At 42.8% G+C, this 23,466-nt stretch overlaps 1 protein-coding gene across 1 annotated transcript in view; it reads left to right on the forward strand.

Annotated features, from left to right (window-relative positions):
* LOC118394059 (transcription factor 7-like 1-B) overlaps positions 1-18,856 on the forward strand; it is a 50,245-nt gene extending 31,389 nt beyond the window's left edge. Inside the window, exons 6-13 of the mRNA XM_052461486.1 lie at positions 12,100-12,235; positions 12,428-12,530; positions 14,431-14,514; positions 16,157-16,303; positions 16,558-16,717; positions 16,842-16,949; positions 17,181-17,232; positions 17,925-18,856. Coding sequence (XP_052317446.1) covers positions 12,100-12,235; positions 12,428-12,530; positions 14,431-14,514; positions 16,157-16,303; positions 16,558-16,717; positions 16,842-16,949; positions 17,181-17,232; positions 17,925-18,412 — 1,278 coding nt within the window. The 3' untranslated portion in view covers positions 18,413-18,856. The remainder of the gene's footprint in view (positions 1-12,099; positions 12,236-12,427; positions 12,531-14,430; positions 14,515-16,156; positions 16,304-16,557; positions 16,718-16,841; positions 16,950-17,180; positions 17,233-17,924) is intronic.
* Positions 18,857-23,466: the final 4,610 nt, after the last annotated feature.

Genomic DNA, 23,466 nt, shown 5'->3' on the forward strand with positions numbered 1-23,466 from the left:
GGGAATCCAGAGCTTCTCTGTGGCTGACTTCCCTCTCAATGGGAAGCTGTTGTCAGTGGGAGCAGTGCAGGCCTTGCCTTGGGGAATCCAGAGCTTCTCTGTGGCTGACTTCCCTCTCAATGGGAAGCTGTTGTCAGTGGGAGCAGTGCAGGCCTTTCCTTGGGGAATCCAGAGCTTCTCTGTGGCTGACTTCCCTCTCAATGGGAAGCTGTTGTCAGTGGGAGCAGTGCAGGCCTTTCCCTGGGGAATCCAGAGCTTCTCTGTGGCTGACTTCCCTCTCAATGGGAAGCTGTTGTCAGTGGGAGCAGTGCAGGCCTTGCCCTGGGGAATCCAGAGCTTCTCTGTGGCTGACTTCCCTCTCAATGGGAAGCTGTTGTCAGTGGGAGCAGTGCAGGCCTTGCCCTGGGGAATCCAGAGCTTCTCTGTGGCTGACTTCCCTCTCAATTGGAAGCCAATTAAATATATTTTACTGACCTGTCAGTGCTGACCTGTCAGTGACTCTCTGTGAGTATGGCTCGTTTGTCTGAGGGACACAGGGCTCGCTGTGCCCTGTTTTGTTCCTGCCAATGGATTTTATTTTATTTACTTAATATATGACATTATGAAATGCACGGGCCTGTATTTTAGGGCAGCAAAAAAATGTGAATAAGGAGCAGGGTAATTGCAATTGAATTAGGAGGAAATGAAAGGGGCTATTGAAGACTTGACGAGGAACCTGAGGTCTTTGGCTTGGTTCCATGCTGCCCTACCTTGGCTGAACTCAAGATTCGCATAAAAGAAACCTACTAATGTTTCTCTGTGACGAGCCTTCTATATTTGTGCGACCTTCATCTTTATTGAATGTCCATTGAACCAGGAAGGTTGATAGCGAGAGACTTATAGTGAATGAGGACCAGGACTTTGACATTCAGATGTGAAGGATTTAGTTGATTTTGGAGGAGAATATTTTACTTATTTTAGTTGCCTAACTTTCAATTTTGTAGTGGACAGTGCTTGTTCCCATTTCAAGTCACTGTCTCCTTTCTCGTTTATATTTTCTTGCCCTTCAGCTAAATCTCTTCGGTCCACAGAGTATTTTAGAGTGGTCATGTTAACCAGAAGAGGATGTAGCCAAGAGAAAATCAGGTGATCTGAGAGACAAGGTCATCAGATGTGTGAGCAGAAGCGTCCTCTGATACCCATTCAGACTGAAACACCCCACTGTGCCCTTACCCCCACCATCCACCACCTCCCACCCACACACACACACCATGGCCATATGCCCACGTGCCCCTCTGGTGAGCTGCTGCCAGGGAACCAGGCTGATTATGTGCTCATTACCCCAGCAGCAGAAAGGGGGAGCAGGAGGCAGGCTCCCCAGGCCTGCAGGGCCCCAGCACTGCACTAATGAGAGCAGGGGGAGCGGATGGGGTCCGTGGGGGTCCAGGGATTACTGCCCAGGGGCCAGGGCCAGCCAGTCAGAGGGACCTGAGGAGAGGGAGCCAGGGGACAGCAGCATCTTTATGTATTCCTGCTCTCTTCTGCAAGCACTCATTACATGTTATAATTGTATATTCATGACGGCTGGTGTGGAGACGAGTTTTTGTTTGGTATTGATTATGTGGGACTTCTGGGGATGACCGTCAAGTATCTTCCACTGTTCATGCACATATGGCTCTTAATTGATACGACTTATCTGCTCTCAAATGTGTTTGTTCAAAGCCCTTCTCCCCCTTAGTGTCTTTGCTGATTTAATATTTAGCTGCAGCACTACAGCAGTGATGAGATGATGATGCCATTGGTTATGATCATATTCCTGGTGCCTCAAATCACCAATTGTCCCTCACGGTGCCTGGCCTGCAGCAGACAATGTGCATTGTAATGAATGATGGAGTTGGTCTCTCGTTGTGTTAGTGGACCAGGAGTGAGAGGAGTCTGAAATAGAAATGAAACCCTTCTGTGCATTTGAGAAGCCCTGAAACAGGGAAGGCTGTCTGTCCTGTCACTGCTGTGCAGATTGGGTCCATAAGGCCCGTATGCTAATCAGAGCCTGCTCCGGCCGAGATCCTCAATTATTCACGAGACGACAGGTTTATTTAGCATTCAGTTGGTATTGCTTTTGGTAGTATGGGGGTGGGGGGCTGGATATGGAGAAGGGAACAAGCTTGTCTGTGAATACCACCCCATCGCCCCAATATCACACCCTGTGTTCAGAGAGCTGCCTATTCATGTATTATACATCAAAGGCGATGCAAGACCAGGTGATGCATTGTGGGTGTCAGCCTCAGCCTTGTCAGTCACCAGTAGCGGTATGCCAGCCGGACTAGACTGGACAGGGAGAGAGCTGCCTGCCTTCTGCCTCCTCAGATCACAGCAGCAATAACACACTCCTCAGACTAGACGAACTCTGCCTAATCATCACCGTGGTGATCAAGCTGTGTCAATAGCACACACTTCCGCTCATTCAAGTCATTCTACCATTCCTACTGATGACATGTTAGACATGTCATTGGTAACAAAGGACTCACTGTTAAGCAAGTTTAGGAAGTAATGTGACTTCCTAACGAGGTCTTATAGTCCTGACTTCAGTGTCTATCTGCCCAGTTCAGTCATCAGATGATCAGTACTCTCAGCTCAAATATGGCCTCCTGTTCTGAATTTGACAAAGGTAGAATAATTATTTTCTCTGTGTTTCAATACCCCATTACCGCGCAATCATGATGACAGGAGCGCTGTCTTGGTTCCCCGTGTGTCAGCAGCATGTCATAATTCACTTAGTGGAGTATGGCAGTCACCTGGTTGCTTGTTAATTGAATTGAAGTGGTAAGACCTCAGCATTGACATGGATTTCCATTCCAAAGATGGCTTCTCCATGAAGTGCCCTTGCATTTTTCAGCACATTAGACTGAGTAGAAGTTTTTGTAAAGACGACAGAGAATGGTACAGGTTGGGTTTGCCAAAGATACTTTCTGCTAGCTCGCAGTCCAAAATAGTTTGAAAGACCTTTGACTGGGTGTCCTCTGAGATTTGCCTGTGTTGCATTACGCATTGAACAACCAGAGTCCATCATGAAATCAAAGGCTTTGGGAAGCCTGAACTGAATACTGATGGAAAGGCTGCAGTCCTTCCATGGCTCTGCAGAAACACTGCTTTTATAGACACACACTGATAGGAATCAGGTCCTAATATCCAAGTACATAGCCACTAATAAACAAGAAAGTGCACTTGTTCCCTCAATTGTTGGGGGCACTGAGCACATTTCAGGTCTGCTGAGTGCAAACTTGAACATTGTAAAAATTCCGTGCAACTTCTGGGATGCATTTATTGTGAACACTGAGGCTGTACCTGCTTTAAGTTACAGTTATAACAGTGGCCAAGTAGACTACTGTGGCTATGTGATCATAATGTAGGCCTATCAAGTGGCCTACCATCAAAAACAATAGAGAAAATGCATCCCATAACATTTTAACATGGAAATAGCTGTTCTATCATTCAGCCTACAGTATCAGCCAATGTGGGGTGTTCATTGTAGGCAAACATTCCTTAAGACTTTTGGAAAAAAATATGCAGGGCTTGACATTAACCTGTTTATCCACTTGTCCTTCAGACAAGGTGTAACGATCATCGTTGGAATGAGACCAACAGAAAACAATCACCCACAACTAAAATGGGAAAAACAGGCTACCTAAGCATGATTCTTAATCAGAGACAACGAACGACACCTGCCTCTGATTGAGAACCATACTAGGCCAAACACATAGAAAAAAGAACATAGACTACCCACCCCAACTCACGCCCTGACCAATCTAAAACAAAGACATATCAAAGGAACTAAGGTCAGAGACAACGAACAGCACCTGCCTCTGATTGAGAACCATACTAGGCCAAACACATGGAAAAAAGAACATAGACTACCCACCCCAATTCACTCCCTGACCAACCTAAAACAAAGACATAACAAAGGAAGTAAGGTCAGAAAGTGACACAAGGAGGTGACTGAAAATGTGCTGTTTAATGCAAGAAGAAACCACTTTACAAAATAAAGTGAATTATTATTCCCATACCATTTTTACAGAAAATCAGACAAATGATGCTACCTTCTGCCTATTGGCTTCTTTAGTCTCAAAGTACAACACTGTCCCTTTAAGACAGAAAAAATTATCTTTACCTGACTCGCTTTTCAAAGATGGATAGAAATGCATACTTTTTGTGCTCTTGTAGGAAGCAACCACTCTCTCATTGCTGATTTAGAAATGAGCTATAACTGTGCTAATAACTCACTTACTAGCAAATTATATGAACAAATGTGCATGCGTGGCTACATGCTGCTCTCGCTTTGATCTCAAAACAAGCGCATCTACTCGCCACCATTAATGCTGTAAAGACAGTCCGGTTATATATATGGCAATTATATATATGGCAATACATATATGGCAATGGTCTATTTGCATATAAGGATAGTGCAGCTCTGATTTGGTTATGCATCACTGGTCTGTAGAGTATGGAGCTGAGTCGTGCCACTGAAAAGTGACACAGTCATTTTCTTAACCTTAAACATTCTTGCAATTGACCCTTTCAGAGGGGATGACTGGTCAGACAAAGTGGCGTAGCGCCTCTGTGATTAATGGCATAGTTTTTGGTGGGTTGATTCTAAAAACATGTGTCACGGTCAGTCAACTTACGTCTGTTTCCTTTTGTCATTGACAAACAAGGCTTGGATTTCTCAGCATGCCATGCAATCTTTTCACTCTTTCTTTCCTGGAGTTTTGAAAGGCCTCTGAGCTTCCCACCCTGAAGGGATTGCGTAGTAGAAAGGCATACACAAAGTTTGTTCTGCGCTCTCTTTCCCCATCGGCTGTTTGCGTAGTAATTCAATTCAGATGTGCAGGATCCAAAAACATGTTTGCTTGAATGAAATCCACCCCTACACCCACATTGACCAAGGAGTGTGGTTTTCTTAGCAGTGTTCCAAGTTTAATGGCCCAGTGAGGTAGTGCCACCTCGGCCTACTTCACCTCATACCGCTTAACAGACAGCGACCTTGTCTCTGCACTGGCTCAGCAACTTTTCTTCCTGTTACCGTGTCGACTCAAATCTAATATCATTAGTCAGTGTTGCCACACGCCATTTGTGAAGGCATTGTGTTTTGGTACAGTGGATTGGGCAGTTTTCAACATGTAGGCAGGTCAATGCAGAGCCCATCTGGCTCCAGATTGCACTTTCTCTGTCCCGGTCGACATGTAGATGTTTATATTTGAAACATATCTTATGTTCCTTGCCCGTGTGATCATGAAGCCAAGCATGTGAAGCTGTCATGGGTAGGAGGGTTATTAGAGGATGAATAGAGGTATTGATGGGCTAGAGTCTATTGACCTAGTGTCTATTGACACACCTGGAATCTGATGCTGTGTTTAGACGAGGGATGCAAAAACTACCTGTTGTCAAAGCGGGACAAGAAAGCAAGAAAGAGGGTGACAGCAAAAGCAAGCCAGCACGACAGTATGTGTTGCTACGGAGATTTCCGTAAACAAACAGTGCAAATCAACATCCGGTAGAAAACAAATGCTGCAGCAGACGGCAAAGCTTTAAATATTTGAACTCTGGCGGCAAGTCTCGTCTTCCGCCGCCATCCTCTACAGCATTTACATTTGGGGTCTCATTGAAAAGAATGACATCTGGTTTGCTGTCTACCTCGTACCATCTAAACGCAGCATAAGAAGAAAACAAATCCCCATCAAAATCTGTCCGTTTAAGCTAGAAATACAGTGTCTAGCTTTTTGAATGGGCTGCGTCTCAATCAGCTGCATCCCCACATGTCGCCCTGCGGTGGAAAGTGGCAGAGCTACAGCGCTGTTTGTCAGACCAGGAGACTTCTTGGTCTTCTCACAAAAAGCACTGTAGCATCTAAACGGTTTGGTCATCAAACTGATATGATCAATCTATTGAAAGGGAAGACTCTCACAAACACGGTGGTGTTCTCTGTTTTGCTCTTACAAGCCCCACGGGACTCATCTGAAGATGCTAATGTTGATGTCCCAACATTTGTCTGTTGCTTCCAAACCATTTGGGCTACAAACTAATATGACCCCACTGTAGAAAGGGGAGACACTCTTGGACACAATGGTGTAGTAACCAAAACCGTGTTAAACAATTCAAAATATATTTTCTATTTGAGATTCTTCAAAGTAGCCACCCTTTGACTTGATGACAGCTTTACACACTATTGGCATTCTTTCAACCAGCTTCATGAGGTAGTCACCTGGAATGCATTTCAATTAACAGGTTTGCCCTGTTAAAAGTTAATGCGTTTGTGCCAATCAGCTGTGTTGTGACAAGGTAGGGGTGGTATACAGAAGATAGTCCTATTTGGTAAAAGTCCATGTCCATATTATGGCAAGAACAGCTCAAATAAGCAAAGAGAAATAACAGTCCATCATTACATTAAGACATGAAGGTCAATCAAAATGTCAAGAACTTTGAAAGTTCCTTCAAGTGCAGTCGCAAAAACCACCAAGGCTATGATGAAACTCTCTCATGAGGATTTGTGATGGTGTGGGGGTGCTGGTGACACTGTCTGTGATTGATTTAGAATTCAAGGCACACTTAACCAGCATGGCTACCACAGCATTCTACAGCGATACGCCATCCCATCTGGTTTGCGCTTCGTTGGGCTAATCATTTGTTTTGCAACAGTACAATGACCCAAAACAGGCTGTGTAAGGACTATTTGATTCAAGAAGGAGAGCGATGGAGTGCTGCATCAGATGACCTGGCCTTCACAATCACCTGACCTCAACCCAATTGAGATGGTTTGGGATGAGTTGGACTGCAGAGGAAAGGAAAAGCAGCCAACAAGTGCTCAGCATATGTGGGAACTCCTTCAAGACGGTTGGAAAAGCATCCCTCATGAAGCTGGTTGAGAGAATGCCAAGAGTGTGCAAAGCTGTCATCAAGGCAAAGGGTGGCTACTTTGAAGAATCTCAAATAGAAAATATTTTTTGATTTGTTTAACACTTTTTTTGGTTACTACATGAATCCATATGTGTTATTTCACAGCTTTGATGTTTTCTATTATTCTACAATGTATAAAATAGTAAGTTTTATAATATCTCCTAGATATAGGACAGACACTTCAAAACCTTTTTCTTTATGATGTATTATTTTGACTGTCTATTTTTTAATTCATTAATGTATTAATCTATGGGCTATAGTAGTAAATGCCAAATTCAATATTTTATCAAATTTAATGTTTTTGAGGCCTACTTAAAGGGGTCCTAAAATTCAAAATCAAATGGCTAAATGATCCATGGTATGACCTTCATAAAACAATTCCATATGTCAGCTTAGAACCCCCCCCCAACATCTTAAACTAACTTAATCAGTATTTTTTTAAATCACTTTTACATGTTAAGATGACTTGTTGTGGGAATTTCACATTTACTAACTGTTGAACTGCATTCCAGCTGAACGTTCAGGTGACAGACTGAAGAAGTGTAATACCATTGCCTTCATTTTTAAAAGTTTTCTTATTTAATTGTAGCCACTCATAATATTCAGATCTAGTGGGAGGGACTTACTTACTTTTCAGTCAGTACCTAATAAGCCAGTAGAAGTTGATGAGGTAACCATCTATGTCCCTTAAGGTAGACCAAAGAGGGACCTCTCCTCTGGAGATGGTTTAAGCAGGTAGGCTGCTACACCTACAGTACATATTTCTGTTCCACACATTTTCTGGCAACGCTGTACTAAAATGCAGAGTCTGGTATCCATGTTGAAGCTGGCGCTGTTAAACTTAAAAATCAGTTCGAAGTGAACACGCGATTGGTGTATTCCAAAGTACAAATTATTAATGCCGATCATTTCCAATTCTCACTGAAGTGCTTCCCAAAATGTGTTGGCACTCAGGTCCAGAGGTCTCAAACAGCATCCACAATATAGGAGAAATTTTATCACATTGTACATGAAGTAGAACAACAAAGCCTGCCTAAAGTATACATGACATTTGAGCACTGGGTTTTCTACATAATGCAATAATGCTTTATGCAACCATCATATAATATGAAAGCTTTATCCGTATCATGGGTTCTTTGTTTGTTTACACCTAATGTGCACTTTGAACAAATGTATACTTCACCTTTTACAAGGCGTTAAACATTTTAAGTTAATTTTATCTCGTTTCGCTTTGCATATTATCCTCGTCACAACTGGCATTTATGAAATCAAAGCAGGCTTTGGGAGCAGGAGAAACAAGTTTGCTGAGACTTAAAAAAGGGGAAAGGTTGGAACTGATATAAAAAAGGGCAGAAAAAGCATGCCTGATATTTGGAACAATTCTAAGCAGCGTGAAGTAAGAGAGAGTACAGCCGTCTCAATGCAAACCTTGTTCCCTCCTGGACCTCATTGGTTAGACGAGAGGTTGAGAAGGAGTTGGGGAGGGATACTGAAGAAAGGTTAGGTCTGGAGGAACAAGATTCCTTTCTCCCCCCCCACCGCTGACCCTCCCATGTGACGAGTTGGGCCAACAAGCGTTCCATTGAGCGGGGCAGCCAGGGGAAATGACTGAGGCTGAACGCTGCCTAATGAAAGTAGAGACTCTGGTTATTATTATCATCATCATCATCCTCCTGGCTGTCCTGGCCAGCTCTAGTGCAGTTAGCTAGCAGACTATGGGGATCTGGAGTTTCTCTGGCACCACACAGCTCTATTAAAAAAGCTGAAATAACAATGAGTCTGCTCCAAAAAACTTCTTGAAGTGTATTTCCCAACTCCCATTGTGATTTATGCTGTATTGTGAGTGCTTTGAGTGTATATAGGAATTTATTCCCATAGACCATAAAGATGGATCTAATACCAGTGTAGTGTACTCAGACCAAATCAATGAGAGATCCTAAAAATGTGTATAGGGGTAACGTGGGTGAGTTAGCGGCGTGAGATAAGGGATCCAGTCATGTGTATGGGCATTGAAGTACCTAGAGTACTTACAGGTGTGACTTTTGGATATTGGGCCCTGTTGTTTTGCCTGTTAGGCTGAACAAACAGTTCCCTCCGCCACTACATGGCCGTAATGGTGTTGGCATGTATCCGCAGGCTTTCACTGTGCCTTGGTAGGGATCCAGATTGCATCATAGGGCCCGTCACACGCACTGCCACAGCCTGTTTTGTTTACCAGGGAGGAAGAGCGACAGGCAGACACAGACATAGGGGCTCACCATCACCTTTGCACACGACTCAGTGCCACGGTGACTACCAACAGCATACAGGGTATTCAGAAAGTATTCAGACCCATTGACCCTTTTTCAACATTTTGTTACATCACAGCATTATTCTAAAATCGATGAAATTATTTATTTTCCTCATCGATCTACACACAATACCCCATAATAACAATGAGAAAACAACACAAGTGTCTGTCCTATATCTAGGAGATATTATACAACTTGGGAAATATACAGTACCGGTCAGAAGTTTGGACACACATACTCATTCAAGGGTTTTTCTTTATTTTTTAAAACTATTTTATACATTGTAGATTAATAGTGAAGACATCAAAGCTATGAAATAACACACATGGAATCTTGTAGTAACTAAAAAAGTGTTAAACAAATCAAAATATATTTTCTATTTGAGATTCTTCAAAGTAGCCACCGTTTGCCTTGATGACAGCTTTGCACACTCTTGGCATTCTCTCAACCAGCTTCACCTGGAATTAATTTCCAACTGTCTTGAAGGCTGCTTTTCCTTTACTCTGCAGTCCAACTCATCCCAAACTATCTAAATTGGGTTGAGGTTGGGTGATTGTGGAGGCCAGGTCATCTGATGCAGCACTCATCACTCTCCTTCTTGGTCAAATAGCCATTACACAGCCTGAAGGTGTGCTGGATCATTGTCCTGTTGAAAAACAAATGATAGCCCCACGAAGCGCAAACCTGATGGGACGGTGTATCGCTGCAGAATGCTGTGGTAGCCATGCTGGTTAAGTGTGCCCTGAATTCTAAATAAATCACAGGCGGGATCACCAGCAAAGCACCATCACTCCTCCTCCATGCTTCACAGTGGAAACCACACATTCAGAGATCATCCATTCACCTACTCTGTGTCTCACAAAGACATGGTGGTTGGAACCAAAAAAAATCACAAATTTGGACTCATCAGACCAAAGGAAAGATTTCCACCGGTCTAATGTCCATTGTGCGTGTTTCTTGGTCCAAGCAAGTCTCTTCTTCTAATTAGTGTCCTTTAGTAGTGGTTTCTTTGCATAAATTCAACCATGAAGGCCTGATTCATGTAGTCTCCTCTGAACAGTTGATGTTGAGATGTGTCTGTTACTTGAACTCTGAAGCATTTATTTGGGCTGCAATTTCTGATGCTGGTAACTCTAATGACCTCATCCTCTTTAGCAGAGCTAACTCTGAGTCTTCCTTTCCTGTGGCGGTCCTCATGAGAGTCAATTTCATCATAGCACTTGATGAAGCTTTCAAAGTTCTTGACATTTTCCTGATTGTCTGACCTTCATGTCTTAAGGTAATGATGGACTGTTATTTCTCTTTGCTTATTTGAGCTGTTCTTGCCATAATATGGACATGGTCTTTTACCAAATAGGGTTATCTTCTGTAAACCACCCCTACCTTGACAGAACACAACTGATTAGCTCAAACGCATTAACTTTTAACCAAACACTTTTTTGGTTACTACATCATTCCATATGTGTTATTTCATAGCTTTGATGTCTTCTATTATTCTACAATGTAGAAAATAGTAAATAAAGAGAAACCCTTGAATGAGTAGGTGTGTCCAAACTTTTGACTGATACTGTATGTAAGGTCTCACAGTGCTCCAAGACAGGATTATGTCGAGGCATAGATTTGGGGAAGGGTACCAAAAAATGCAGTTGAAGGTCCCCAAGAACACAGCGACCTCCGTCATTCTTAATTGTAAGAAGTTCGGAACTACCAAGACTCTTACTAGAGCTGGGCGCCCATCCAAACAGAGCAATCGGGGGAGAAGGACCTTGGTCAGGGAGGTGACCAAGAACCCGAGGGTCACTCTGACATAGCTCCAGAGTTCCTCTGTGGAGATAAGAGAACATCCCAGAAGCACAACCATTTCAGCAGCACTCCACCATTCAGGCCTTTATGGAAGAGTGGTCAGACTGAACCCTGTAAAAGGCACATGACAGCCCGCTTGGAGTTTGCCAAAACGCACCTAAAGGACTCTTAGACCATTAGAAACAAGGTTCTCTGGTCTGATGAAACCAAGATTGAACTCTTTGGCCTGAATGCCAAGCGTCACGTCTGGAGGAAACCTGGCACCATTCCTACGGTGAAGCATGGTGGTGGCAGCATCATGCTTTGAGGATGTTTATCAGCGGTAGGGAATGGGAAACTAGTCAGGATCGAGGGAAAGATGAACGGAGCAAAGTACATAGAGATCCTTGGTGAAAACATGCTCCAGAGCGCTCAGGACCTCAGACTGGGGTGAAGGTTCACCTTCCAACAGGACAACGACCCTAAGCACACAACCAAGACGCAGGAGTGGCTTCGGGACAAGTCTCTGAATGTCCTTGAGTGGCTCAGCCATAGCCCTGACTTGAACCTGATCGAACATCTCTGGAGAGACCTGAAAATCGCCGTGCAGCAATGCTCCCCATCCAACCTGACAGATCTTGAGAGGATCTATAGAGAGGAATGTGGGAAACTCCCAAATACTGTTGTGCCAAGCTTGTAACGTCATACCCAAGATAACTCGAGGCTGTAATAGCATTCAGAGGTGCTTCAACAAAGGGTCTGAATACTTACGTAAATGTGATATTTACGAGTTTGTATTATTCTTTTTTAGATATTAACAAACATTTCTTAACCTGTTTTGCTTTGCCATTATGGGGCTCCATGATGGATTTGGAACATTATGATGCAGAAGGCTATACATGTATGTCAATGAATATGTCAAACATCATGCACAACGTGTTACAAATGCCAGACTGTGTTATCTGTAAGTTATGAATGAGACAATTTCTGTGAGAGTGTTTGGAGACCCAGGAATACCAGTAAACCCCTGCTCTAACCTATCCTCTCTTTCCCATGTCTAAAGTCCCTCTGTGTGTTCCTCTTGTCTCTCCTACAGTCCAACAAGGTCCCAGTGGTGCAGCATGCTCACCACGTCCATCCGCTGACCCCCCTCATCACCTACAGCAACGAACACTTCTCCCCCGGAACCCCTCCCTCACACCTCTCCCCGGAGATCCTTGACCCAAAGACAGGTACACACACAACCTCATGGAATCTCATGTTGCTGCCTAATACCGCCTCTGATCCAAAAGCATTGCATGGCTTGTATTCAACTTTAACTGAGGTATGTCTGACTTAATCATTGGCTAATTTCTTAGAGAAAATAACCTTGACTAGTATAATGACCTAAATGCTTAAACTGTCCCCTTTTGTGTTCCCTTCAGGCATTCCTCGGACTCCCCACCCATCAGAGCTCTCTCCATACTACCCCCTGTCTCCAGGTGCAGTGGGACAGATCCCTCATCCTCTGGGCTGGCTGGTGCCACAGTGAGTAACACACAGCATTAAATCATACAGTCCAAATCTCATATTGAAGTTGAAGTCGGAAGTTTACATGCACTTAGGTTGGCGTCATTAAAACTCATTTTTCAACCACTCCACAAATTTCTTGTTAACAAACTATAGTTTTGCCAGGCGGTTAGGACATCTACATTGTGCACGACACAAATCATTTTTCCAACAATTGTTTACAGACAGATTATTTCACTTAAAATTCATTATATCACAATTCCAGTGGGTCAGAAGTTTACATACACTAAGTTGACTGTGCCTTTAAACCGCTTGGAAAATTCCAGAAAAGCTTCTGATAGGCTAATTGACATAATTTGAGTGTGCCTGTGGATGTATTTCTAGGGCTACCTTCAAACCTTGACATCATGGGTAAATCAAAAGAAATCTGCCAAGACCTCAGAAAACACAATGTAGGCCTTCACAAGTCTGGTTCATCCTTGGGAGCAATTTCCAAATGCCTGAAGGTACCACGTTTATCTGTACAAACAATAGTATGCAAGTATAAACACCACGGGACCACGCAGCCGTCATACCGCTCAGGAAGGAGACGTGTTCTTTCTCCTAGAGATGAATGTACGTTGGTGTGAAAAGTGCAAATCAATCCCAGAACAGCAGCAAAGGACCTTGTGAAGATGCTGGAGGAAACAGGTACAAAAGTATCTACATCCACAGTAAAATGAGTCCTATATCGACATAACCCGAAAGGCCGCTTAACAAGGAAAAGCCACTGCTCCAAAACCAGCCAGACTACGTTTTGCAACTGCACATGAGGACAACGATTGTACTTTTCGGAGAAATGTCCTCTGGTCTAATGAAACAACTGTTTGGCCATAGTGACCATCGTTATGTTTGGAGGAAAAGGGGGAGACTTGCAAGCTGAAGAACACCATGCCAACCGTGAAGCACAGGGTAGCAGCATCATGTTGTGGGGGTGCTTTGCTGCAGAAGGGGCTGCTGCACTTCACAAAATCAATGGCATCATGAGGAGGAAAATTATGTGGATATATTGAAGCAACATCCCAAGACATCAGTCAGGAAGTTAAAGCTTGGTCGCAAATGGGTCTTCCAAATGGACAATGACCCCAAGCATACTTCCAAAGTTGTGGCCAAATTGCTTAAGGACAACAAAGTCAAGGTATTGGAGTGGCCATCACAAAGCCCTGACCTCAGTCCTATAGAAAATGTGTGGGCAGAACTGAACAAGCGTGTGCGAGCAAGGAGGCATACAAACCTGACTCAGTTACACTAGCTCTGCCAGGATGAATGGGCCACAATTCACCCAACTTATTTTGGGAAGCTTGTGGAAGGCTACCCAAAACGTTTGACCCAAGTTAAACAATTTAATGGCAAAGCTATCAAATACTAATTGAGTGTATGTAAACTTCTGACCCACTGGGAATGTGATGAAAGAAATAAAAGCTGAAATATATCATTCTCTGTACTATTATTCTGACATTTGACGTTCTTAAAATAAAGTGGTGATCCTAACTGACCTAAAACAGGGAATTTGTACTTGGATTAAATATCAGGAATTGTGAAAAACCACGTTTTTAAATGTATTTGGCTAAGCTGTATGTAAACTTCCGACTTCAACTATAGTATAGGAGAAACATTGACTACAATCTGATGCATTTCTTAAACGTTAAAGCACGTTCTGATATTCAAATTATTAAAACACTGTCATATTTGAGATATTTACGATAAATACTTCACATTCGATGGGTTTTGCCATGGGTCTTGTAATCAATTTGAATGGTGCTGTTCCTCACGCAGGGGATTGCAGTTGATGAGGGCTGGATTAGTACTGCTGCGTTCTCTCTCAGCTGTGTCGGATCCTCTTCTCACTGTTGCCTCCCTCTCGTTCTCTCATTCTCAGGCAGGGCCAGCACATGTATTCTATCCCCCCAGGGGGGTTCCGGCACCCCTATCCCGCCCTCGCAATGAATGCGTCCATGTCCAGGTGAGTGGATCTCTCTGCTTTTTGTCACCCAGTCTCACCCCTAACCCTCCCTAAAAATTGAGATATTCAATATCTAGTGGTTACATTACACTCTGTAGTCATGTTTCTGATCTTGTCATTGCTCATTAGTTTATAATAGTATTAGGACAGGGGTATCCAACCATGGACAGCCAGTGGGGTAGGGACTACAAAGGAATGTGGGGGCTAAGTCTTCTAAAGATGAGATCAGTCTTCCTTCCAAAGAGAAAGCGAACAGACTATTGGCATTCAAAACCTTACCCGGTAGACAGCACTGTCTTTTCTCGCTCAGGCCAATGTTCTGAGTTGCTCTGTTACACACACACACACAAAGATGAAAGGGCTAAGAATCGATTAGGACAAATCAAAGCTAATCTGAACCGACAACTCCCATCTGATTTAACTCTCTGCCCTCTGTCAAAATGTGAAAGATTTGTAGCGAGCCTTCCGGTGCTAGTATGGGATGAAATATTCATCAGGGTCTCAATGGGATCAATAGTACTCTCAGTTCCTGCCACATTGTTACAAAGTTTGTCTTACCATCCGCCCCCCTTGAACAAGACTTGATACGTGTGTCAGGTAATACTTGACAGTTTCGTCACAAGTATATTACTTTATGTACGGTATCTCATACAGTATGTAGCAAAATGTCTGCTTGACTTTTTATGTTTTATATTTTCTTTTCCTCATTGTTTTTTTTGGGCTGCTGGGATGGTGATGGTTGAAAGAGGCCCGCCCCTCTTACGTATGAGATTATAGTTTTAAGTCAAAAAATATTTGAGAGAATATTTTCATAAAATTTACCCAATGGGGTTATCCTCAATTTGACTTGTTACTGTTGTAGGGATACTTCAGGAATTTGGCAAGAAGCACTTTATCTACTTCCCTGGAGACAGATGAACTTGTGGATACCATTTGTCTGGGTGCAGTTTGATGGAAGTTGCTAACTAACGTTTGCGCAATTGCTAACTAGCATTATCGCAATGACTGGAAGTCTATGGGAAGCGCTCGGAAAACTCCCTCGAACGTCCTTCATACTGGACTCAGAGACATTAAAATGGTATCCACAAGTTCACATGACTCTAGGGAAGTAAAGCAAGGAAAGCGTCTGTGCACACTCGGTACAAGGCTATAGTAAATCATGGACCATATCTGTCTTAAATGTTATGAGATTTTTATGAAGCATTAAAGGATTTTCCATTCAATCATGTATTTAACAGGAATGCGTGGCAGAGGAGCACAGACCTTAATTTCCCCCTTTGTCCATGTACAATGTACCATTGTGTTGTGTTAGCACCACTCTCATTTTCCGACAGTTATCTGAATGTTCTGTTCTGGTAGCTGTGGAAGTCCCTCCATGGTTTGGAACACAGGGAGGAAAGTGGTTTCAGGTGTCAGGGCCCCTTGGTCACCATGGTTACCACACACTCCACTTTTCTCCAGGCATGGTCGGATAAAGGGGTTTTTGAGCCTTTATTTGAAGAAGAAAAAAAATATGTAGCTAACTTTGGACATTACTTTAGTCTAGACTCCAGACAGTCAAAGCAGTCGAAGTTGACTTGACAGGCCAGACAAAAAGTGCCTGTGAAAAGTTTAACAGGTGTTTGTCTTTGTTGTTTTCCAGCTTGGTGTCCAGCCGTTTCTCCCCCCACATGATGCCCCACCACCCTCACGGCATGCACCAGACTGGTATCCCTCATCCTGCTATCGTATCACCAGCCATCAAGCAGGAGCCCAACAGTCATGACCACATGAGCCCCTCTATGCATTCGTAAGGACCATTAACTAACAGATTCTTCACATTTACTTATTGCCAAACATATAAACTCTTTATACTCTGATCTTATTCAAATGGATGATTGACTGAGTATCCAGTCTCTATTCATAGTTCCATTTAAAGGGCCAGGATTAAAGAATATCCTGACCTTTGTAATGGGTCAGCCAGGTCTTCTGGAAGGGAATCAGACCTCACACAAAAGGAATATTTTAAGTGACATTTGAATGTGTGTTTTGTTGTCTCAGCAGGAAGTCTCCGGGCCCAGTGAAGAAGGAGGAGGACAAGAAGCCCCATATCAAGAAGCCTCTGAATGCCTTCATGCTGTACATGAAGGAGATGAGGGCCAAGGTGGTAGCTGAGTGCACTCTGAAGGAGAGCGCTGCCATCAACCAGATACTGGGTCGAAGGGTGAGCACAGCACACTGCCTGACCACACAAACACACACACACAACAGTTGGGGAATGTGTTTGTGGATGTAAATTCTGTACATGCTTCGACTAGTTCTCTGACTTTTGTCATGTTTGTGTTCAGTGGCACTCACTTTCGAGAGAAGAGCAAGCGAAATACTATGAGCTGGCAAGGAAAGAGAGGCAACTCCACTCCCAACTCTACCCAGGCTGGTCAGCACGAGATAACTATGTGAGTAGGACATCTTTCCATGGATCTTTTAACAATGAGGGAAATGTGGGTTGCTTAAGCGCCCCCTCATTTCCACTTGGTTTAAACATGATTCAATACTGTATCTGTAATAATAGCTGTACTGTTGTTCTCATACACTGAAATTGTATGAGGTAGTGCTGAAGCATGTTGCTGTCACTTGGATAGAGACCAGTTTTTTTTCTAAACACATTGTTTTGTTTATCTGCTCAGGGAAAGCGGAAAAAGAGGAAGAGAGATAATAAGCCAGACTCAACACCAGAGGGTAAGGGGCCCTTTTCTCTCTGTCCTTCTCTTTGACCGTACTTCTCGATTTAGGGCAGAAAGAACTCCATCTATAGGCCTGTGTGAAATAGTACCTCAAGCTTCACTTTGCTGGTCATGTGACTTGGCAGTGGTCCAATACAACATGCAATAACACCTTTTTATGTTTTTGACTTCAGTTTTTTCCTTCTTTACTAACTCCTCTATTCCCTCTATACTTTAACAAGCAGCATATGAGGTTCAGTGCTAATAGTGACATTGTGGCAGGTATGTCTGCTGTTATGAACCAGTGTGGCTGAACTGCAGGCCACTGCTCTCCACTCCACCCGCAGTGGTTTGGTCTGTTGCAGCACAACACTCAAACCTCATTTACATGCAGGCATTTAACGTGTCATCGACTTTGTTTATATGATCACAGATGTTTTTCCGGCCGATTTGTTTTATTTATAAAATCATATGCCATTTTGTTGTTAATTTCACTTCTGCAACTTCACCTTTTTTAAAATAAATTAATTCAAGTTTATCTGTTTGTCCGAGACCTTTTGGTTTTCCATGTTCTGTACATTGTCTGTGAATGTTTTGTATTTTTTGGCCAGCTATCATGTGTACAAGAAAATGGGCACTGTTGAAGGACACGATTGTCGGCTTTTTTAACAGCAATATTGACGAAGCCCCTTCCTTTTGTTTACCCAGACTTCTCAATCAGGAACAAGAATCAGTGTGTGCAGTACCTACCCTCAGAGAAGATGTGTGACAGCCCTGCCTCGTCTCACGGCAGCATGCTGGATTCTCCAGCCACACCCTCTGCAGCTCTGGCCTCCCCGGCTGCGCCCGCCGCCACCCACTCAGAGCAGGCCCAGCCACTGTCCCTCACCACCAAACCAGAAGGACGCCTGCACCATCATTTCCTAACTGGCAAGCCCTCTGGATCTGCTTCTTCTTCGTCATCTTCATCTTCTTCCTCTTCCTCCTCGTCCCACCCAAGCATCTCTATCCCTATTGGTACTTCAGGCAGCCACTCCAGCCACCCCGCACCAATTTTCTCTCGGCCAATCCCATTCAGCTCCCTACACCACTCGATGCTCTCCCCGCCCTCTCCTTTCCATCAAGCAGCCCTGCATTCCCATCATGCCCTGTTCCAGTCACAGCCCCTCTCCTTGGTAACCAAATCGTCTGACTAAATCTACAAAAGCAATTCCTTTCTCTTTTATTGTGCTGTATATTGCTTTTACATTTCAAAAAATAGATATTAGAACAACTTTTTTTAAATGATGAAAAGGAAGAAATATTATTGGTCAATATTTGATCCCATCCTTTTCTACTCTCAATGAAACAAAGTGTATTTTTTTTTGTAAAGTTTACTACAGAACTGGTTTCTCTTTTTGATGCATTTATCCAATGAACCAGTTGTATAAAATAACCCATGTATAAAATGTTTAAGAAAAAACAAGGAAAAGAAAAAACACCCTCTTCTTTTAACCAAAACCTGATTTAATGTTAGTATTGAGTTTAATTCATAGTTTTTGCCAATTATTTCAGTAATTTCAACGATCCCTTTTAAATTCCCAAGTGTGTGACCTTCCTTTTGACATGTTAAATAAACCTTTGAGATTGTTTCATAGAAATGCCTGCTTCTCTTTTCTTCCATGCACTCTGCAAGATGAGTGTTATTTTCATCACTCTCTGATCATGCGCATTCCTTTGAATATGAATCAATAACATAATTGTTACATTTATATGAATTCTGAAACAATGTACATATTTCCTACAGATTCAAACCGGTAGATGTAAATACAGGTGCAAATGCAAAGTTGGAAGGAACCTATTTGCTGGGAGTTTTAAAACTTAACAGCTGATGGAGGCACTATGAAGTTCTTCAAGATAAATATTGGAAGTGGCCATTCATCGGTTAGTAACAGATATGTTGTATTTTGGGCAGTTTAGTTGTGGATAATAAATATATCATGACGATAGTGGGGGAAGAATCACTAGTTCATCTTTAATAGGGTGAATTTAGGCTAACCATGCTGGAAAATGAGAACCTGTGCCAAGGTAACAACATTTTAAGCCAAATATAAAAACAAATAAAAAATAAAAGACATCCTGGAATGTAGAGTTCCATAACAACGACAAACAAGCAGGTCAGCCTCCTCCCCAGCACACCAAAGCCCTTTCCCTCTCACAGTTTTACTGCATCTTTATTCACCGTTTGGCACAGTGCTGAGGCTTAATTAACTCCGAGGTAATGGGATGTAGCTCCTGGGAACTAATTAGGATATTCAGTTAGTCAAAAATACACAAGGTAGGTTACAGTTTTTGGTGGCTTTGGAGATGAGGACCAGTGCCAGGGATGGTCCAATTAGCCTCTAGCTCTGGTACTAGCCTTGTAAGAGCACATTGAAGTTCCTTCGCCCGGTGACTCTGTTTTAGACCTTACCTTGTCCTTAACCACACTTCCCACAAAGAAGAGAGAGAGGAGATCTACAGTTAGATTGCCATTGAGATAATTGGTAGTTTGGGTATTCTAAAAATCAAATGGAAGAAGTAAGCAATTAGTCATTGTATTCCTGCAACATCCAGATGGTAGGAGACTGACCAGCCTTCCTCTGTCCCAAATCCACTCCTCTTTGGTTTCCCCAGGGTATCCCCTCCTGTGTCACACTAACGATGGTTGACAACATGCACACTCATTTGCTTACCATGTTCAGCATCCTTATCAGCTCTGATTGAGAGGCTATGAACATACAGATTAGCCAAGTTCTGATGGAGCAGAGTAAAATAATATGTCTCTGCACACATAATTATGAGTTTTATTCTAATTCTATATGTATGCAACCAATACCAATAGCTGTCATTCATTAGTGTTATCCATAATCGATAACTTGAACCCTTTCCTAAACACAGCTGTAGGACAATGCCCTCAGACAAGGGTGTCTCGCTCTCTCTTAGACTGAGTTCTTTATGGCCTGAACTGCGAACGACAGACTGACGGACATGTGCACACAGAGGATTTGTTTAAATTTTTTGCCCTGCGGTGAGATACTGAGATGTCAGTCTCCCAGCAATGTTTTAACTAATTATTAGTCTCTGCTTGTTTATGTCACCACAGGCAGAGGCTGTGGTCTCTGGTGCCATGCCTGCCTACCCTCAGCTACTTCTCCAATCCATCACTGAAATGACCGGTAATGAGTTGTCAAAAACAGCCGATGAAACTGTCTCCTCAAGGCTATACATCTATTGTTGCATTCTCTATAGTCAGTAACACATAAAACTGAGACTCCATGTGAATGACTTAAAATATGCTGGCTATTCCAGGCTGGCTTCAAGCCATGTAATACTGCTTCAAAACATGGCTCAAGCAATGTCAATGAATTTCAGTCAATATCCATCACTGCATTATTGTTGAAAAATTATCATAGGAATACAGTTGCAGAATTTGTGATGAGGCAATAGTATTAGATATACCTTGTTTCATACACTATATATACAAAGGTATGTGGACACCCCTTTAAATTTGTGGATTCGTCTATTTCAGTCACACCCATTGCTGACAGGTGTATAAAATCGAGCACACAGCCATGCAATCTCCATGGACAAACATTGACAGTAGAATGGCCTTACTGAAGAGCTCAGTGACTTTCAAAGTGGAACCGTCAGAGGATGCCACCTTTCCAACAAGTCAGTTCGTCATATTTCTGCCCTGCTAAAACTGCCCAGGTCAACTGAAAGTGCTGTTATTGTGAAGTGGAAACGTCAAGGTGCAACAACGGCTCAGCCGAAGTGGTAGGCCACACAAGCTCACAGAAAGGGACCAGTGAGTAGCGCATAAAAATTGTGTGCCCCGGTTGCAGCACTCACTACTGAGTTCCATACGGCCTCTGGAAGCAACGTCAACACAACAGTTTGTCTGGAGCTTCATGAAATGGGTTCCTTGACCGAGCAGCCACACATTAGCCTAAGATCACCATGAGCAATGCCCAGCGTCTGCTAGAGTGGTGTAAAGCTCACCGCCTTTGGACTCTGGAGTGATGAATCATGCTTCACTATTTGGCATTCCAACAGGCAAATCTGGGTTTGGCGGTTGCCAGGAGAACGCTACCTGCCCAAATGCCTAGTGCCAACTGTAAAATTTGGTGGAGGAGGAATAATGGTCTGTGGCTGTTTTCCATGGTTCGGGCTAGGCCCCTTAGTTTCAGTGAAGAGAAATCTTAATGCTACAGCCTACAATGTCATTCTAGAGGATTCTGTGCTTCCATTTTTGTGGGAACAGTTTGGGGAAGGCCTTTTTCTGTTTCAGTATGACATTGCCCCCATGCACAAAGCAAGGTCCATACAGAAATGGTTTGTTGAGATTGGTGTGGAAGAACTTGACTGGCCTGCACAGAGCCCTGACCTCAACCCCATCCAAAACCTTTGGGATGAATTGGAACACCGACTGTGAGCTAGGCCTAATTGCCCAACATCAGTGCCCAACCTCACTAATGCTCTTGTGGCTGAATGCCCGCAGCAATATTCCAACATTTAGCGGAAAGCCTTCCCAGAAGAGTGGAGGCTGTTATAGCAGCAAAGGGGGGACCAACTCCATATTAATGCCCATGATTTTGGAATGAGATGTTCGACGAGCAGCTGTCCACATACTTTTGGTCATGTAGTGCATGTAGCTGCAATGTATAAAATTCATATTTGAACAAATGCTATCCTATTTGTTGCTTCATACATACAGGCCAGAAACTGAATGTATTTTTCTTGATATTAGTATTTTAGGTTTTTATTTGCACAACATTGTAGAGTCTGAATCCTTAACCCCTCGTGGATGAACTATAAGAGTGACAATTAAATCTTATGATGGAACTAAAATGTAGTAATAGCGTTCTACCTATAAACATTTTCCTGATCCCATTTGAAAATAACAGATATTAGTACTGGATATTTATTGAAAGAGGGGGGGGTTATTGTCACCCCTTGTAAGTGTGCATCCCTAGCCCTTACTTGTCACTGTTTATCGAATAATAAGTATTGTATTTGGTTGCCTCTACTAGATATCTGCCATGTGCACAAGGTCAGATTTAATACATGTTAATTTTGCTCATTAAATTCTTGCAGTCTCTTGTCAAGGTTCTTTTTTGGGCGCTCCTTTGATCTCAAATTCATTCCAGGTTAACCCTTTGATATTTCAAATGCATGACATGGAGACATTGCATAGACAAGTCTCCACTGTAGAGACCCAAATAAGTACCCCATTAGACAGAGGAGTTAATATGACTCCTCTCAGGTTAGAATATCAGTGGTTAATTCTTGAATTCAATAAATAATACTATTTGATTATAGAGAAGGATCCATTCAGATTGGCATTCAGGAGACACTGTAACATCCTGTTATTATATGCAGGTAGCATGGACATAAAATCCTAGTAGTGGCTTATAGGCTACAATATTCAGGTCTGGCTAGCACATTGAACCTTTATTTAACTAGGCAAGTCCGTTAAGAACAAATTATTATTTACAATGACGGCCTACACCGGCCAAACCTGAACGACGGCCGGATGTGATACAGCCTGGATTCAAACCAGGGACTGTAGTGACACCTCTTGCACTGAGATGCAGTGCCTTAGACTGTTGCGCCACACGGGAGCCCAAAACCTAAACCTAGCCCTAACCCTTTAACCTAACTCCTAAACTTAACCCTAACCACTAACCCTAAACCCTAGCTAAAGTTAACAAGCAAGCTAACATTAGCCACCTAGCTAGAATTCGTAACATACCATACATTTAACAAATTCGTAACATATTGTACAAATCTATACTGATCAAAAATATAAACACAACATGCGCATAAGGAAATCAATCAATTGAAATCAATAAATTAGGCCCTATATCTATAGATTTCACATGACTGGGAATAAGGATATGCATCTGTTAGCCACAGATACCTTAAAAAAGGTAGTGGTGTGGATCAGAAAAACAGTAAGTATCTGGTGTGACCACCATTTGCCTCATGCAGCGCGACATCTCCTTCTCTTAGAGTTGATCAGGCTGTTGATTGTGGCCTGTGGAATGTTGTCCCACTTCTCTTCAATGGCTGTGCATTAGTTGCTGGATTTTGGTGGGAACTGGAACACGTTGTTGTACATGTTTATCCTGAACATCTCAAACGTGTGTAATGGTTGACATATTTGGTGAATATGCAGGCCATGGAAGAACTGGTACATTTTCGTCTTACAGGAATTGTGTACAGA

The sequence above is a fragment of the Oncorhynchus keta genome, chromosome 14, assembly GCF_023373465.1.
Source record: "Oncorhynchus keta strain PuntledgeMale-10-30-2019 chromosome 14, Oket_V2, whole genome shotgun sequence".
NCBI classification, from domain to species: Eukaryota; Metazoa; Chordata; class Actinopteri; order Salmoniformes; family Salmonidae; genus Oncorhynchus; species Oncorhynchus keta.